Raw genomic sequence first — 19,399 nt, 5'->3', positions numbered from 1 at the left:
ACTGTGTACATACATTACATTACTTATCCTGTACTGATCCTGAGTTATATCCTGAATTATACTCCAGAGCTGCACTCACTATTCTGCTGGTGGAGTCACTGTGTACATACATTACATTACTTATCCTGTACTGATCCTGAGTTATATCCTGTATTATACTCCAGAGCAGCACTCACTATTCTGCTGGTGGAGTCACCGTGTACATACATTACATTACTTATCCTGTACTGATCCTGAGTTATATCCTGTATTATACTCCAGAGCTGCAGTCACTATTCTGCTGGTGGAGTCACTGTGTACATACATTACATTACTTATCCTGTACTGATCCTGAGTTACATCCTGTATTATACTCCAGAGCTGCACTCACTATTCTGCTGGTGGAGTCACTGTGTACATACATTACATTACTTATCCTGTACTGATCCTGAGTTATATCCTGTATTATACTCCAGAGCAGCACTCACTATTCTGCTGGTGGAGTCACCGTGTACATACATTACATTAATTATCCTGTACTGATCCTGAGTTACATCCTGTATTATACTCCAGAGCTGCACTCACTATTCTGCTGGTGGAGTCACTGTGTACATACATTACATCACTTATCCTGTACTGATCCTGAGTTACATCCTGTATTATACTCCAAAGCAGCACTCACTTTTCTGCTGGTTGTTATTGGAAACAGTCAGCAAGCTTGCTGTCAGACACACTCCTAAGAAGTTACATGAGTTCCTATAAAGCGATTAGTTTTCCCTACATCTGATGACTGTATAGTGACCGATTGTAAAGATTAAGTGTCCCAGAGTGAAATCACAAGAACAAGCAGGAAACAGTCAGCAAGTGTGTTGACAGACCTTCACAGCTCAGCAGAGCTCCTAAATGGATGCCAGAAATGCACACGTTTGGAAGTTTTCTGACCAAACCTTGTGTAAATCCTAACTGGGTGAATCAACTGTATTGAACTGTTCATCTTATAGGCGCCGTGCTATGGATCCGTACTATAAGTTGAAGCTACAATACTATATGATGCCCGGTTGCAGAATAATGATATAGATTGTATACGCCTTTTATTATCTAAACCCCATTCCCAGGAAGTGGATGAAATCCGCCAGATATCAGAATATATAATAACCTGGCAGAGGGCGAGGGAGCAGGCGATGTTTACCAGAGGAAACCTGTCTTGATGACCAAGCCCTGAAATGTCGTCCTCACAAAAGTAAAATTCTCTTCCTGATTCCTATTCAGATACGTCACATGGGTGGAGTGTTCCGGATCAGAATATTAACTGTTTACGGGCTCTATGATAAACAATGTTAACGTTTCCACTAGCGATGAGGCACTTAAAACTTTCGGCACTGTGATCCATCCTCTATTTTGCCATTTTCCAGTTCTGTCTGTCTGGGAAACCTGGGTGACAAGTTGTTGGCCACTATAAGGATATGTTCTCAGCGTATTCGACCTAGAAGCCACAGGGAGTTCCGCCCGAAAGACCGCACCCAATTGTGGTGCAGATTTTGTGCCGGAATCGCCGCTGCGGAAAACAAAAAAAAAAAAAAGGCAATACTTACCTTCACTGGTGTTGCCATAGCAACACATCCTTCTGGTCTCTGCAGCCCGGCCTCCTGTGGTGACGCTGCAGCCCATGTGACCACTACAGCCTGTGATTGGCTGCAGCAGTCACATGGGATGAAACGTCATCCCAGGGGGCCAGCAACATGTAGAACAAGGAGCTGTCGCTATAACAACGCCGGGGACGTAAGTATAGAGTGTTTTATTTAATTTAAACAAGAAATAGGGTTGTTTTTCTTAGATTTTGCTATTTTTTGCGGGGAAAACTTAGATTTTCTGCCACAAAAATGAAAAATTTCTGAAGATTTCTGAAATTAAATCCATGGCGAAAAAATCCGCAACTGATCGTGGGACATGGGGTGAGGCAGCCTTTCCCTTAGATTTTACCCAGTAGCAGGAGAAGAGCCCAGTACACGGATCATTACCAGTATAACGCTGAACTGGAAAGTAAACTCACCCCCGGTAAATGAATAATACAAGGTGCAGCTTTAGGTAGCAGAACGTCATGTGCGGGTTTCATGCAGAAAGTCTATTGTGATACACATTGGTTTTTATTTTATGTTTATTTGCAGATACAGCAGCACAATGTACACAGGGAAAAACACCAGCACAATAATGTGGATCTCAGTATGGACCGGCCGAAGCCTCGTGTCATGCAGCTACGTGAGGGGATGTTCACATGTGGCACATTTGTTGCCGAAATTTCAGCGACCGTTCCGATACATCTGAATGGGGTTTGTTGAAATCCATGTACATACTGTGGAAACAGCCCCGTTCACATGTAAGGAACGGATATTAAGTCACAACAAATCTTCCCCGTGTGAATAAACCGTGATAGGACCAAGTCGTACAGAACCAAAATATATCGCCCATCGTGTACATTCATATACCCGAGGGCACAAAGAGGGGTTTTTCTGTTTGCGTGAAAATAAAACATATTGTGCTCCATTAAATGACATATTGCAGAGATATTCTCCCCTAGAAGGATTGTTTCTAGAGGTGGATATTACAGTAGTACAGATCTGTGCAGAGATACTATATGGCGGCACATGGAGTGCGTACGGTTCTATATACCGCCATACACGCCCCATGCACACGGTCCGCCCTGCGTATGAGTCCTTGGACTTCTTTCACATTAGCCTACACCATTTTTTGTTCTTTTCCATCAAAGCTGCATTCTCACGTTCTAGTTTAATTTTCTCTTCCTTCAAAATGTCAGCCTCACGTTCTAGTTTATTTTTCTCTTTCGTCAAAACGTCAGTCTGAAGTTTTAGTTTATTTTTGTCTTCCCTCAAAATGTCAGTTTCAAGTTTTATTTGGTGAGTAGCCTGGGTGATAAATTTCATCTGAGGATCCTCATTCTGCCTCAACCTCAGGACACGTTCTGCCTCTTCAACACACATGTTGACAAAATCCAGAATCTTTTGGTCCTTTTGCGCCGTACGTTCACAGTTGTTCTCCGTGTAGTTCTCCAGGAAGATTTTCTTCAATACACCAAGGTTTCCGAACTTCATCTTTATTTCTTCAACGTTGCTCCAGGTGCATTTGGTGATCACAACAATGGGGTGAATTCCTGTTTAATGAGAGAATACCCTTCTAATCAATGCTTCTGTCTTAGTGAAAACTGCCCATGTAGCTTACACCTAAGGCCTGATTCACACGAGCGTGTTAAACATCTGTGGGACGGCCATTGAAACAGCGGCCGTCCCACGGACCTATGTAATTCAATGTGTTCACACAGCCGTTGTTTCAACAGACCGTGTGAGGGGTCCGTGGGAAAATAGGACATGTCCTATCTATTCACGCATCACTCCATAGACTCTCAACTATGGGGGATGACATTGCGTCCCGCAGCGCTGAGCACGGATGCACCTTGGACGTGAAAAATTGCAGTTTGTCACGTCTGAGATGTGCAGCGCTCGTGTGAATCAGGCCTAAGGATAAGGCCACACGGTGCGTCGCTGACGCGGTTTTGTTGCATTTGAAAACCGCATGCGGTCATCTGCATGTGTTTTTTTGTCTCTGTAATGCTGCAGTTCTGTTGCGTTTTTAAAGGAAATAATTGCTGGACACAGTTTTCACCCGTGTTGAAGTTTGTTAGGTGCTGCCTGCATATAGTTCATTACAAGGCATTGCAGAACTGTAAGGGTATGTTCACACGGCCTATTTTCGGAAGCAGAACGCCTCCAAACATCTGGCCATTGATTTCAATGGGAAAACGGCGTTCTGTTCCGACAGAGCGCTTTTAGCAGCATTTTTTACGGCCGTTTTTCAAAACGGCCGCGTAAAAAAAAACGGTTGCAAAAAAGAAGTGCAGGTCACTTCTTGGGACGGTTTTGGAGCCGTTTTTCATTGACTATCGAAAAAAGCTCCAAAAACAGCCATAAAAAATGCAGCGAAAATCGCGAGTGGCTTCAAAAACTTCTGAAAATCAGCAGCTGTTTTCCCTTGAAAACAGCTCCGTATTTACAGACGTTTTCAGTCTAGTGTGTGAACATACCCTTAGGGTATGTTCACACGCAGTGGTTTCAGGCGTATTTCGGTGCGTTTACACCTCGAAAAACACCTGAAAAAACGGAAGCTGAACGCCTACAAACATCTGCCCATTGAAATCAATTGTAAAAACAGCATTTAGTTTATATGGGACATCTTTTTACGCCGTAAAAAGACGATCCGTAAAAAGAAGTAGCATATCACTTCTTGAGGCGTTTTTTGGAGCTGATTTTCCATTGAACACTACGAAAAACACCTCAAAAGAAGCTCAATATTAAAAGAAGCTTCAAAAACACCTGAAAATCAGAGGCTGTTTTCTCTGAAAATAGCTCCGTATTTTCAGAAGTTTTTTGTTAAAGGGAAGGTGTCACGAAAAAATATTTTTTTATATATATTATTGCATTTAGTATGTAATTAAATATAATTTTATTTTTGTGTTTTTGTGTTGTACTTTTTTCTTTCTTTTTCTTCCCTATGCGGGCTGCCATTTTTTTTTTCATCTCTGTATGTGTCGATTAACGACACATACAGAGATGGAGTACGGCACATACATCCCCATAGAGAATGCGAACGGGAGCCGTTCCATTCACTATAGCGTACGCCGTCTGTGTGGGAACGGCGCATGCGCCGCTCCCACACAGACCAAAAGGAGGGTCTTCGGCAGAGCGACATCCGGTACCATTTTCATGTGGACCGGAAGCCGCGGCCGGACAGTCAGATGACGACTTCCGGTCACGGCTTCCGGCCATATACGAAGACGCAAGGACAAGGAGCGGTGGGGGCGGCAGGAGCAGGTAAGTTATGTCTGTGTATGTTTGTGTTATACTGTCTGATTACCACTGTATCTAATCCTACTACACTGTGCAGTCGCTCAAAAAATGGCGACACACAGTGTAGGAGGTTTGAACATTCAACCCCCTCCTTTCTCCTGGCACTAGCCAGGAGAAAGGAGGGGGGATTGTGTGAGGACACTAGAGCGAGTGTGTCTTCTCCAATTTTGCAGCATAAAGCAATGTGGTTGCTTTACCACATGCCAATGCTGCAATTTTGGGAATTGCTCCCTCTAGTGACCAGCACATGGAAATGTTATAAATTAGAATCTAATTTATAATATTTCCTGACTTGTGAAAAAAATTAAAACAGTATATAAATGATTACACATTAACTGTTTAGCTAAAAAAAATAAAAAATTTCTAGGGACACATTCCCTTTAAGCGTGTGAACATACCCTTAGGCCGGATTCACACGAGCGTGTGCGTTTTGCGTGCGCAAAAGATCCATAAAAGCTCCGTGTGTCATCACCATATGTTTTGTGGCTGAGTGATTTTCGCGCAGCCGCCATCATTATGACACTCTATTTGTATGTTTGTAGCACGCGGTGCTTTTCTGTTTTCATTCATAATTTGTCCTGCTGTTGCGCGAATCACGCACGGCACTCGGAAGTGCTTCCGTGTGCTGCGCGTGATTTTCATGCACCCATTGACTTCAAAAACGCACAAATATAGGACAGGTCGTGAGTTTTACGCAGCGGACACACGCGTGAAAATCACGGCCTGTCTGAACGGCCCCATTGACTAACATAGGTCCATGCGGACCTATTATACGATCGTCTGAATAAGGGTGCGGCCACACGGTGCGGTCACGGTGCTTTTATGTTGCCTTTTTAAACAGCAGCAAGTCGTTTTTCAATAGAAGTCAATGATGAGATGTTTGTTATGGACAGACGGCTGCTATTCTATTACAACGTGTTTTTCTGCAGTTGACCGCATGCGGTTTTCAAACGCAACAAAACCGCGTCAACGACGCACCGTGTGGCTATACCCTTAACAAAAACACAAGCAGTTCAGCAACAACATCGGCAGCACGGTCAGACATTATGAAGATGCAGTTAAATGCATAAAAATCACATCATCTCCAGTAACTATCAATCCTTGAGTTTCCTCTGTTGTCAACTTGCTCGTAATGATATCTGTTTTTTAGGCCTTATTCACACGAGCGTATTTCACGTCCGTGTTATGCGCGTTAAAACAACGGACGTCACACGGACCAATGCAATTCAATGGGGCCATTCAGATATTCAGTGTTTTTCACGCAGCGTGCATGTCCTATACTTCTGTGTTTTTTGCGCATCACGCACCCAGTGAAGTAAACGGGTGCGTGTAAATCACGGACAGCACACGGACGCACATCCGTGTGCCATGCATTTTTCACACAACAGTTGCTAAGGAAATGATGAGGAAACAAAAACACCTTCAGTTTATTTTGCTGGCGTAAAAAACGCGTGACATACGGATGACATGATGCGCATAAAAAACGCAGACACGCACCGTACATTGATGTCACATGGAACTGCAACGGAGGAAAAACGCTGCATTTTTTACACGCGCAAAAAGGACACGCTCGTGTGACTTAGGCCTTAGTTTTACCTCCACAGGGTTGTTTCCCAGTTTTCTTTATATGTCGAGGGAGAAGTACCATTAGGGTATGTTCACACGCAGAGTCAAAAACGTCTCAAAATACGGAGCTGTTTTCAAGGGAAACAGCCTCTGATTTTCAGAAGTTTTTTGAGCAACTCACATATTTCGTTGCGTTTTTCGCGGCCGTTTTTGGAGCTGTTTTCATTGAAGTCTATAAGAAAACGGCTCCAATTACGTCCCAAGAAATGTCCTGCGCTTCTTTGACGAGGCTGTTATTTTAAGCGCCGCCTTTTGACAGCGACGCGTAAAATTACAGGTCGTCGGCACAGAACATCGGCAAACCCATTGAAATGAATGGGCAGATGTTTGCCGACGTATTGGAGCCGTGTTTTCAGACGTAATTCGAGGCGTAAAACGCCTCCATTACGTCTGAAAATAGGTCATGTAAACTCAGCTTTACAGTACTTAGATTAGATTTACCATTCAGGATTCTGGGAAATTGACAATTGCTCGGCTGACACAAGGAATTTTATACGTTTTTATTGTTCTTTCTTTTAAATATGATTTACTCTAGTTCCCAATTACTCATATTTCTTATATTTTAGTCGCACTTCCCGGCCCGATTGTGGGTCTAATGATGCAAACTAGCAGTATTATAGGGATCTCAGATATGTCAGAAGTTCTGATTGGTGGGGGTCTGAGCACTAAGACCCCACCGATCACTAAGACGAAGTGTCAGAATCTCTTGGGTGAGCGTTGTGCCGCTCCGTTTCTGATCGGCTTTCCCCGGAGCAGTGTACGGGCTCAATAGAAAGTCTATGAGTCCGTACACCGCTCGCTCTGCTTTCCGATGAAAGCCGATCAAAAGCAACACTCCACAGCACTTACCTGAGCGCCTTTTGCGCTTCGTTTTAGCGATCAGTGTGGGTGTAATGATGGGGGTAGGGAAACGGACAAGTGAGCCCTAATCTACCCGCCACTCTGTCCCTGCCTACTTGCAACGACCCGCCCTAGGCGACGGGGTACAACTGGGCGGCGGACCCTACGGTCAGTAAGTGCACGAGACAAACAGACAAGGGTACACAAAGCTAAGGGAAATGGGGCAGTTGCCCACGGCAACACCGTGAGCAACAGAGTGGTGAACGAGCCGAGTCAAACCAGGAGTGAACGAGGTACCAAACGCAGAGCAGGAGGGTAGTCAGAAAGCCAGGGTCAGTATGGAGCGGGATCAAATAGTCAGAAGCTGTAGCTGGGCCAGGAAACCACACGAGAAGAATCACAAGCAAAGGAGGAACAGGAAAGGCAGGTATAAATAGACAGAGGGCGGGAGCTAGCTCCGTCTGGCCAGGCTGCGATAGGCTCTCCCACTCCTAAGCCTGCCATACTGAGTGGTGGAAGATGGAGTCAGTCTCAGAGACATAGACTCAGGTGCAGACTGATTACCTATGGGCGTATACACAGAAGTTGTGCCTGGCAGAGCGTTTACAGTACCCCCCCCCTTTTATGAGGGGCCACCGGACCCTTTCTAAGTGGACCTGGTTTATTGGGGAAACGAAGGTGGAACTTCCTGACCAATACCCCAGCGTGAACATCCCGGGCGGGTACCCAAGTCCTCTCCTCAGGCCCGTATCCTCTCCAATGGACCAGGTACTGAAGGGAGCCTTGGACCATCTTGCTGTCCACAATCTTGGCCACCTCGAATTCCACCCCCTCAGGGGTGAGAACGGGAACAGGAGGTTTCCTCGAGGGAGCCAAGGACGGGGAGCAGCGTTTAAGGAGGGAGGCATGAAACACGTTGTGTATTCGAAAAGATGGGGGCAACTCCAGTCGGAAGGAGACAGGATTGAGGACTTCAATGACCTTATACGGCCCGATAAACCGGGGAGCAAACTTCTTGGACGGGACCTTAAGGTTCCTAGACGATAACCACACCAGATCCCTGACCATAAAAAAGGGGTTAGCAGAACGTCTTCTATCAGCCTGAGTTTTTTGTACGCTCTGGGACGCCTCTAGGTTCTTCTGAACCTGGGCCCAGACTGTGCACAGTTCCCGATGAACGACCTCTACCTCGGGATTGTTGGAACTACCAGGTGAAACGGAGGAGAACCGTGGATTAAACCCAAAATTACAGAAAAGGGGGGAGACCCCTGACGAGTTACTGACCCGGTTATTAAGGGAAAATTCGGCGAAGGGAATGAATGACACCCAATCATATTGACAGAGATAAAACACCTTAAATATTGTTCTAGAGACTGATTAGTCCTCTCAGTTTGGTCATTAGTTTCAGGATGGAAGGCAGAGGAGAAGGACAGATCAATCTCCAACTTTTTACAGAAGGCTCTCCAAAACAATGAAACAAATTGTACCCCTCTGTCCGAAACAATATTGACAGGGACCCCATGGAGACGCAGGATGTGTTTGACAAACAAGGTAGCTAACGTCTTAGCATTGGGTAGTTTCTTGAGGGGCACAAAGTGGCACATCTTACTGAAGTGGTCTACTACAACCCATACCACCGACTTGCCTTGAGATGGAGGCAAATCGGTGATAAAATCCATGGAGATATGGGTCCAAGGTCTCTGGGGAATGGGCAAAGAAACGTAGTAAGCCCGCTGGTCGGGACCTGGGAGTCTTGGACCTAACACAAACCTCACAAGCGGCGACGTAAGCTTTAACGTCTTTAGGCAACCCAGGCCACCAATAGTTTCTGGCAATGAGGTGTTTGGTACCCAGGACGCCTGGATTACCAGATAGTGCGGAGTCATGATTCTCCCTAAGTACCCTTAGCCGGAATTGCAGGGGAACAAACAGCTTGTCCTCAGGAAGGTTCCCGGGAGCTGAACCTTGATCGGCCGCAATTTCAGAGACTAAATCAGAATCAATAGAAGAAATGATTATACCAGGAGGCAAAATACAAGCAGGATCTTCCTCCGAAGGAGGGCTGGCCATGAAGCTACGCGACAGTGCATCGGCCTTAATATTTTTAGATCCAGCCCTATAGGTAACCAAAAAGTTGAATCTGGTAAAAAATAGCGCCCATCGAGCTTGTCTCGGGTTTAGCCTCCGGGCAGATTCTAGGAAAACCAGATTCTTGTGGTCGGTAAGGACCGTTACCTGGTGCCTAGCCCCCTCCAGGAAGTGGCGCCACTCTTCAAATGCCCATTTAATGGCTAAGAGTTCGCGATTGCCAATATCATAGTTACTCTCAGTGGGCGAAAACTTCCTGGAGAAGTAGGCACAGGGACGGAGATGGGTGAGGGACCTGGTACCCTGGGACAAGACAGCCCCCACTCCCACCTCGGATGCGTCAACTTCCACGATAAATGGCTCCATTTGGTTGGGCTGAACCAGCACCGGGGCCGAGATAAAGCACTTCTTAAGGACCTCAAAAGCCACTCTTGGGGCCCTTCCTGGAGCCGGGACATAATTATACCCACCCGCTGGCTCTCAGAACCTGAGGAGTGAGGCTTTAAGCGAAAGTAGAGCCTACAACTCTCCCGAAAGGAGAGAAAAGTCCTCCGGTCCCCTGAGAACCGGTCAGGCAACTTGAGGTGGGGTTCAAGAGGTGAGGTGAGGGGCACTACCATGGTAGCGTCAGGCTGGTTGACCCTCTGAGCCAGGGCCTGGACCTGTAGGGAGAGACCCTGCATTTGCTTGGCCAGGGTCTCAAGGGGGTCCATAGTAGTGTCAGGGACCAGGGTAGACTAGGTATGGGGCTTGTGATTATGTAATGATGGGGGTAGGGAAATGGACAAGTGAGCCCTAATCTACCCGCCACTCTGTCCCTGCCTACTTGCAACGACCCGCCCTAGGCGACGGGGTACAACTGGGCGGCGGTCCCTACGCTCAGTAAGTGCACGAGACAAACAGACAAGGGTACACAAAGCTAAGGGAAATGGGGCAGTTGCCCACGGCAACACCGTGAGCAACAGAGTGGTGAACGAGCCGAGTCAAACCAGGAGTGAACGAGGTACCAAACGCAGAGCAGGAGGGTAGTCAGAAAGCCAGGGTCAGTATGGAGCAGGATCAAATAGTCAGAAGCTGTAGCTGGGCCAGGAAACCACACGAGAAGAATCACAAGCAAAGGAGGAACAGGAAAGGCAGGTATAAATAGACAGAGGGCGGGAGCTAGCTCCGTCTGGCCAGGCTGCGATAGGCTCTCCCACTCCTAAGCCTGCCAGCCTGAGTGGTGGAAGATGGAGTCAGTCTCAGAGACATAGACTCAGGTGCAGACTTACCTATGGGCGTATACACAGAAGTTGTGCCTGGCAGATCCTTTACAGTGGGTCTCAGTGCTTGGACCCTCGCCGATCAAAACTTCTGACATGTCAGAAGTTCTTTAAAAGTTTAGTTACCCCTTAAATTGTAGGGCTGCTGTCACTCAACTGTCCTGAGATGCCCCAAAAGTGCAGTTGTCTGAGATTAGAAAGAAGGATCTGTTTTAAATAATTTTCCCGACACAGTGCCACTCATGTTCATGGGCTGTTCCTGGTATTGCAACTTAGCTCTATTCAAGTGATGCAATATCAATAAATGTAATGGCAGACACAATTATAGACAAGAGTAACGCAGAACTGTCCTTTTACCTCGGACAAAAGTACCTAAGTCAGGCAAGACTGGCACAACAGGAGTCTTTGCCTGGCTATAGCCTTCATATTAAAGCTCAGGTATGACTGAGTAAATTAATTAAATCATAATTTATCAATATTAGAAGAAAATACTGTGGTCGCTGGAAACAAACCTGTGATTTTGAAGGAATTTGTGATACATTTTTCCATGGTATAAACGTCATCGTTGGTCAACGTTGTGATAGCGCTGAAACACGAAAAAAGGACGAAAACATGTCATCTTTTTCATCAACACTGATAATACTCCTCAACATTGAAATTGCAACACCAAGAAGAACAAGCGGTAAAGTTATACAAATTGAGGAAGTAGCAGGTGTCACTAAGATCTGCAAATGATCACATTTTTAAGCACCTCGCTCCAATCTGCGGCATGTGGAGGGGGGGGGCATAAAAGCTGGACTGAAAGCAACGTTTTTTAGCCACATCAAACGTCAAATATCGGATCATGTGGTGCAGGATGATTGTGCGATGCCTCCTGTTCATTGACGTGTCAGTTATCACCACTTGTCGCAAACTGAGAGGGACAGAATCCTTCAACTGAGAGACCTTGTTTTATCACTCCGGCGGGTCGCTACGCGCCTCAGCCAAAATGTCAGCACTGTTCAACGTTGCGTGTCCCGGAGGTTGGGAGTGCAAGAATGAATGGGCATGACAGCAAGAGCAGCGTGGAGGTGAACCTCTGCACGGACGGGTCGTCTGATTGGAAGAATGGCGCGTAGAGATCCATTCTGCACTGCAAGTGAAATTGGATGTCACATCCCAAGCCTCGGGCAGCAACCAGTGTCGATTCAAATCATCAGAAGGTGTTTACAACACATTGGGCTACGAGCCAGATGTCTAGCTAGAGGTGCTCCATCAACCACACGCCACCGCTCTTAAAGCCTATCATGGTGCACAGCAAGACGGCAATGGAGGTCTATCCTATTCACCGATGAGTCCCACTTTTGTCTCAGACGCAATGATAGCCGGGGATTGGTCTGGAGACCACGTTGGCAACACCATGAAGAAGCCTTCACAGGGGAACATCACATCGGTCCTACTCCCGGGATTATAGTGTGGGGTGGCATAATGTATGGTAGCAGGACCCCTCTAGTCTTCATTTCAGGTACACTAAGAGCTCGACGTTACATTGATTTGTCTGTGGAACCAGTGGTACGATTTTTTCTTCGAAGTGTTCCATTTTTCAACAGGTAAACACCAGGCCGCATGTTCCTCGTGCCACTGTGAGCAGCCTGCATGGCCTAAACGAGCTACCATGGCCTGCAGCCTCTCCGGACTTGTCTCCCATCAAGCACATCTGGGACGTCATTGGTCGGCAAGTGCAAAGGGAGCTGCCAGCAGCCAATCTGGATGATTTGCTTGCCCAAGTGCATTGAGCGTGGCATAACATTCCTCAGACAACCATTAATAACCTCATCGATAGCATGCCAAGCGTGTAAGTGCGTGAATTTCTGCGTGTGGCGCTCATACTCGATACTGAATAACTCAAGATGTTTGTAATATTTTGTTTTAATTTTCTTATCATTTGCATATCATGAACATGTCTACCGATCCTGTGATTTCCACAATTACAAAAGGTTTCCTTCTTGGTGTTGCAATTTCAATGTTGAGGAGGGTATATACAGTATATTTTCTGTACTCATACTAATACACCTCTAATGTATTATTACTGATTAACACTATAGCGTGTTTACTTTTCTATTCACCCACAAAACTAAAGCCTCATCCACACGACCGTAGCCATGTGCACAGCCGTGATTTCCGGGTCGGCCGGCCACTGAGTGACAGCCACGAGCCGCCCACAAATCGCGGGCTGTGCACATGGCTGCGGCCATTATCTTCAATGAGCCCGGACCACAGAACACGGCCGTAATAAGGAATGCCCGTTCTTTCTGCGGTCCGGGCTCCGGGGCCATGCACGGTCGTGTGCATGGCCCCATAGGAATGCATGGGGCCGCAATTCTCCCGTGGATTTTCGGGGGAATTGCGGCCGCAAAAGCACGTTCGTGTGCATGTGGCCTAAGTTCAGCATTCTGTTGATCTGTTACCAGAGAGCAGTGCATTGTGGGCATTTAGATAACAGTTACACTATGAGTTACTAACAACTAGCAGAATTGATACTTTGTTCTTTGGGTGTGACTGGAGCATAACACATGATAATAATTAGTAAAGAGGATTTGCAAACCAATGGTTGCTGCTCTCCCCCATGAGGGGTTGATCCTGCAAAATGTATGGCTGCAGAGTCACTATGGAGACTCCCACACGGATTGTCACTGTGCCCTGGATAGGTCATGACAGATGAGTTACAACATATAATACCTGTAGACCAGCACGGGCAAAATGAAATCTGAAGGACGATTTGTGTATTTGTGTAGAAGCTGTTTTGAAGTCTCTTCCAGATTGTCTTTATCCCAGGTAACTTCTCCAATATCTCGCAAGGAGCCTACGAGAGCAAAAGAAACAGATCTTTTTTTTAAGGAAAATGGACGGTGAGAGGAAACCCATGAGGACCAAGATGGACTACCTGGTGTGGACGCCCTGGTGGGAAAAGTCCCCAGAGTCCCCACACAAAGTCCTGAAGCGCATTGCTATATCACATCAAACAGTTCATTACCGAGCGCCTGCTCACTTGTTTCAGTTACTCCAAGATGCGATAACGGAGACAACCGTGCACCTGCCCGGCTTCTCCACCTCTTTGTGACTGCGGCCAGCTTCTATAGATAACTGGAGGTAATTGGACACCTGATCTTACAAAAGCGGGGTCCCAGGGGAACGTATATTCTAGAAGTGTGGTTTTCTACCAGGCGGGAGGACTATCATGAAGGGTTAATCCTGCAAAATGTGGTTCTTTACCACATGATAGGCTTAGCTACATTGGCTCAGCAGAGGGTATCACACATTATTGGCTTAGATACAGAAGCTCGGCAGACAGTATCACACAAGATAAGATTAGATACAGTGGCTCAGTAGACAGTATCACACATGATAGGCTTAGATACACTGGCTCAGCAGAAAGTATCATACATGATAGGCTTAGATACTCTTTCTAATAAGAGAGTATCACACAAGATAGGAATAGATTCAGCAGCTCTGAAAACAGTATCACACATACTAGGTTTAGATACGCCTGTTTAGCCAACAGTATCACACATGATAGGCTTAGATACACTTACTCATCAGACAGTATGACAAATAATAGACAAGGTTCTCTATTTGCACCCAGAGGTATTGACAAAAGTGGGGCCTTGTAGTGAATATATGAAATGTAATGAGCTGCTTCCTCCGTGAGCACGAGATCTTGCCACGTGTCTTTGCCTGTAGTTCAACGGTAACCTGTTTTGGAACCACTGGCTTAGGCTTCATTCACATCTGCGTCGGGGCTCCGTTCATGGGCTCCATCGGAGCGTTCCGTCAGGGGAACCCATGAACGGGATCCAAACTGAAACCATAGGTTTCCGTTTGCATCCCCATTGATCTCAATGGTGACGGAACCGATGCAAATGGTTTCCGTTTGTCACCATTGTTTAAAGAGGCTGTCACCACATTATAAGTGGCCTATATTGTGCATGATGTGATCGGCGCTGTAATGTAGATAACAGCAGTGTTTTTTATTTAGAAAAACGATCATTTTTTACGGAGTTATGACCTATTTTAGCTTTAGGCTAATGACTTTCTTAATGACCAACTGGGCGTGTTTTACTATATGGCCAAGTGGGCGATGTACAGAGGAGTGTATGACGCTGACCAATCAGTGACCAATCAGCGTCATACACTTCTCCCCATTCATTTACACAGCACATAGCGATATAGCGATATCACTATGTGCAGCCTCATAAACACACTATAACGTTACTGCAGTGTCCTGACAATGAATATACATCACCTCCAGCCAGGACGTGATGTCTATTCAGAATCCTGACACTTCTGTAGCGTCTCTGTGATTTACAGCACAGCACAGCGAGATCTCGCTGTGAATGACAGCTTACCGCGTAAACTCGCGAGACTACGCCTGCTATGCTGTACATCACACAGACGCTACAGAAGTGGTCAGGAGAATGAATACACATCACGTCCTGTCTGCAGGTAATGTATATTCATTGTCAGGACACTGCAGTAATGTAATAGTGTGTTTATGTGGCTGCACATAGCGATATAGCTATATCACTATCTGCTGTGTAAATGAATGGAGAGAAGTGTACGACGCTGATTGGTCACTGATTGGTCAGCGTCATACACTCCTCTGTACAACGCCCACTTGGTCATATAGTAAAACACGCCCAGTTGTCCATTGAGAAACTCATTAGCATAAAGCTAAAATAGGTCATAACTCCGTCAAAAATGATCGTTTTTCTAAATAGAAAACACTGCTGTAATCTACATTACAGCGCCGATCACATCATGTACAAGATAGGCCACTTATAATGTGGTGACAGAGACTCTTTAAGGGTTCCGCTCATGGGTTCCCCTGACGGAAATGTCCGATGTGATCGAAGCTTTAGAAATATTTTTAATTTAAAAAAAATGCAAACTACCAAAACAAAACATAACCATGTAGAAACATACAATATCCATAAACTGGATGGGTTAATACATATATACATCACTCCAGCGCTCATCAACACACAATGTAATATATACAAAACATGGAAACAAACGTTTCGTTTTCCTCCTCGTGCACCTGCTCAGCACCAGAATATGTTAATAACTACGGGTCTAATATAAAAATCAATTACAATAATTCCAAGAACAACTTACAGAGCTGGGCACAGACCTCCGCAGTCTCCTCACACTTCCATTTTTGGATTCCTCGGTTATCAACCATAACCAGCACATTTGTTAGTTTATGTTCCTGTCTCTTCGTTGTCATTGATCCATGGGACTTTCCAGCTCCGGCCAAGTTATGATACTCCGAATCCTTCACCACACACAGGCATGAGTTTATAAGGGATGATTTCCCATGTCCCAACATCCCAAAGAGCTGCACAACTACCCTCTCATACCCGGGCACATTACCAGTGGTGAACTGGTTAATCCTCTCTCGGATGCCTTGAGCCATTTTAGTTAAACTAGGACTGTAGAGAATGAAGGGTGGCAGAAGAAATGGTGGAAGGAATCGTGCAATCAGCCTTAAATATCTGCGAAATAGAAAATGAAAATGAACAAAGTAAGGCAAAGTTCAAAAATAACAACCCATTGACTTTAATGTTTTTGGTCGTAGATTCTGTGAAAGAAATTAACTAACCCCACCTTTTTGTCTCATATTCTATACTTCCATTTTAACTTCAATATAAGGCTGGATTCACACGAGCATGTTCAGTCCGTAACGGACGGAACGTATTTCGGCCGCAAGTCCCAGACTGAACACACTGCAGGGAGCCGGGCTCCTAGAATCATAGTTATGTACGACGCTAGGAGTCCCTGCCTCTCCGTGGAACTCCTGTCCTGTACTGAAAACATGATTACAGTACGGGACAGTTGTCCGGCAGCGAGGCAGGGACTCCTAGCGTCGTACATAACTATGATGCTCCCTGCTCTGTGTTCGGTCCGGGACTTGCGGCCGAAATACGTTCTGTCCTTTACGGACCGAACATGCTCGTGTGAATCCAGCCTAAGAGTGATACTTCGAGAGAATGTATTAATGTGTTTTTGCTGTGTAAGAGAATCTTTGCTGGATAACAAAAACGAGTTGACTTGACAACTTTTCAAGATTCAAAGGGCTCGTCCACACGTAACGGAATTGCGGACAGAAAATATGCAGCAGAATACAGTAGCAGCAAAGTGGGTGAGACACAATACATCTCATCAGCACGCTGCGTAAAATTTCCAACCAGAAATTGACCTGCAGTGCGTATTTTTCGTACCGCAGCCTTTCAATTCCTGCTGCAGAAAGTGGACTGAATTACAGCAAAATCCGCAATGCTGCTTTTATTCCACGGCGCAATGTCTGCTCGTCTTAACGGAAATGCTGCTTGACTGTTGGAATGTTATGCTATGCGGTCCATACCTGTGTCCGACAAGGCTCCACTTATTTGCATAATTCCTCATGTTTATGGGTAGCAGTTGCCCTGTGATCATTATACTATAGTCAGTACTTTATTTATCCCTCCATGGTATTATATTTAGCCCTCCTCTTTTCTCAGTGGTTCTATTTGATTGATATTTTTACCACTTCATGATTCTCATCCAACTTGTATGTAATTATACTCTTTATTATGATGAATATATTAAGATTGCCCAGTATATGGTCTTTTTGAGTAAGATTGTCTCTCAATTTTTGTGAATCGTGTTATTTACCACCCGGCTCCCCCTGACGGCGTCCCTGCACGCCATTCTACCCGCTGAACCCGCCCGGCTCTCACCGTCTGTGGTGGTGGGTACGCAGTCTTAGGGCCTAGGACCGCTCTTAGCTCCGCCCATCCCTCTGTAGTTAGCGCTGTCCTACCGGCTCCGTCATCCTCTGCAGGAGCAGGCCAGAGGCTGTTCCTAGTCAGTATATGCCCCTGTCACTCACGCTCCCTCTGGTCTGGGCAGGGCTAGGTCCTGTTGAGTAGCCATTCGGCTTGCCACAGCGTTGGCCTCCTTCATCGCAGATAACACTGTGGGTCTCCCCAGAGGTGCCCCCCCCAGCCTTCCGTACACCCTCTGTGAATGTGCCGCCGACCACTGGTGCTCAGATGATGCCAGGCACCCAGACAAGCACTAGTGGGAACTGGCATGACATCTCCACCTATATTTAAAGACGATTTCTCTGCTGCAGATGGCACAGAAGAGTTTTTCCCATGTACACTGGCCCAGCCTGTTTTACAGCCCTCGGTCCCTGCTGCCCAGACGCATGCCCTGCTGGTTCACCCCAGAGTCCGGGCGAAAAGGCAGCTGCAGAATCGCTGGGTCTGGGCACTTCACAAGCAGTGGAAAGCAGCCAGCGCAGCGCCCCCTTCCACCTGCTGGAGTGATGCACCATGTGCTATGGTGTAGTGTGCAAGCGGGTGACCTAAGGAGCGATAGGAAAGGGGAAAGGCGCAGGCCCATAATTTGGCAGCCGGCTCGGCTCTCAGTGTGGATCACGATGGCCAACAGGCCCTCCCTTTCTCGCAGGGCCTGCTCACAGCTAGTGATGAGGGGGTTTGCACTGGTTACTGAGGAAGCCCGTCTCTTTATATCCCCTGGGACACTCCCTGTTTCTGCTCCTGTCCTGATGGTGTTTTGGGTGAAAAATGAGACCGTAGGCTGAAGAAGGGCAGTATAACAGACTCGCTCGCGGCACAATTTTACTTAGGTTTTCCACATAAAATGGCGGTTACTTTCTTCCATATGATATGGAGGCACAATTCTTACTATAGACTCAATCCTTATAGTCTCTCTCTCTCGGCTTTCCTTGTGGCTTCAGAGGGACGATAAGATATCTGTCCATGACTGCAGCTTTCTGCTCCTGTGTAACTGCCCCTGTCAGTGAGGGCAGTAAAGTGTATAGGTGAAGGATGAGACTCACCGACCTATAAGGTGACACTGCCCACAGAATGGATTCCCACTACTCTCAATAGATGTCAGAGGATTTCCTTCTCTTAAGGCGGTCTCTTATTTCCTGCGAGCTTCACTATGGCCTGATGATGAAGGCGGCCGGTGTCTGGATCCAAGATGGATGGACCCAGGTACCACCGTCCTCCTCTCCAACCGACTCCGACTGCCACTCACATTCAAACTCTGACTTCACATTTGTTATTTTAACCCCTTCCCGACATTTGACGTATCCATATGCCAAAGTTGGGTAGGGGAAGTATGGAACGGGCTCACGGAGTGAACCCGCTCCATACGATGCCGGTGTGGGCTGTATTTTACAGCCGACACTTCAGAGTAACGAGCGGCATCGCGCTCGGGCACAATCCGGCTCGTTTAACTCGTTAAATGCTGCGGTCAATACCGACCTCTAACAGCTCATTGCGCCCCCCGCAACGCATTCGCAGGGGGGGGACGATGGTTGCTATGGCTACAATACATTAGTATTAATAATCACCATATGCACTCCAAAAGCATTAATAATCAGGGCTGGGTATGGATTACTACACAGACGTCCCCCCATAATTTACCACACAGGCAGCTCCACAAGATTAGCCATACACAGAAGAACAACAACGAGCCATAAAGACGATTTATATAAAACGAAAATTTTTATTTAACATATATCACATATCACAAATACGGTTTCAAAAAGTTACATAAGAACAAGACCCTAGTATGAACAATGGAGCAATTTATTAACCTTTGCAGGATGGTATACACAGGTGTAAAGGC

At 46.2% G+C, this 19,399-nt stretch overlaps 1 protein-coding gene across 1 annotated transcript; it reads right to left on the bottom strand.

The window, feature by feature from the left end:
- Positions 1-2,702: 2,702 nt before the first annotated feature.
- LOC142656684 (uncharacterized) lies at positions 2,703-18,665 on the bottom strand. Its single transcript, XM_075831609.1, has 5 exons — positions 18,600-18,665; positions 15,866-16,245; positions 13,430-13,553; positions 11,224-11,297; positions 2,703-3,145 (listed from the first exon to the last, which is right to left on the bottom strand). The coding sequence occupies exons 2-5, from the start codon at positions 16,164-16,166 to the stop codon at positions 2,703-2,705; spliced, it is 942 nt and encodes a 313-aa protein (XP_075687724.1). The 5' UTR covers positions 16,167-16,245; positions 18,600-18,665.
- Between the last annotated feature and the right edge of the window lie 734 nt (positions 18,666-19,399).

Source organism: Rhinoderma darwinii, chromosome 6, assembly GCF_050947455.1.
Source record: "Rhinoderma darwinii isolate aRhiDar2 chromosome 6, aRhiDar2.hap1, whole genome shotgun sequence".
Classification (NCBI taxonomy): Eukaryota; Metazoa; Chordata; class Amphibia; order Anura; family Rhinodermatidae; genus Rhinoderma; species Rhinoderma darwinii.
Note: the sequence above shows the minus strand (reverse complement) of the source record. Positions and strands in the feature narration are given on the sequence as shown.

Bases quoted from the DNA above. Each gene is read 5' to 3' on its own strand.
- LOC142656684 (XM_075831609.1), bottom strand. From the start codon at position 16,166: ATGGCTCAAGGCATCCGAGAGAGGATTAACCAGTTCACCACTGGTAAT. The intron at 11,298-13,429 runs GTATTATATGTT...TTCGTGTTTCAG, and splicing joins TTGCCCGTGCTGGTCTACAG to CGCTATCACAACGTTGACCA. The intron at 3,146-11,223 runs GTTTGTTTCCAG...CTCATTAAACAG, and splicing joins AAATTCCTTCAAAATCACAG to GAATTCACCCCATTGTTGTG.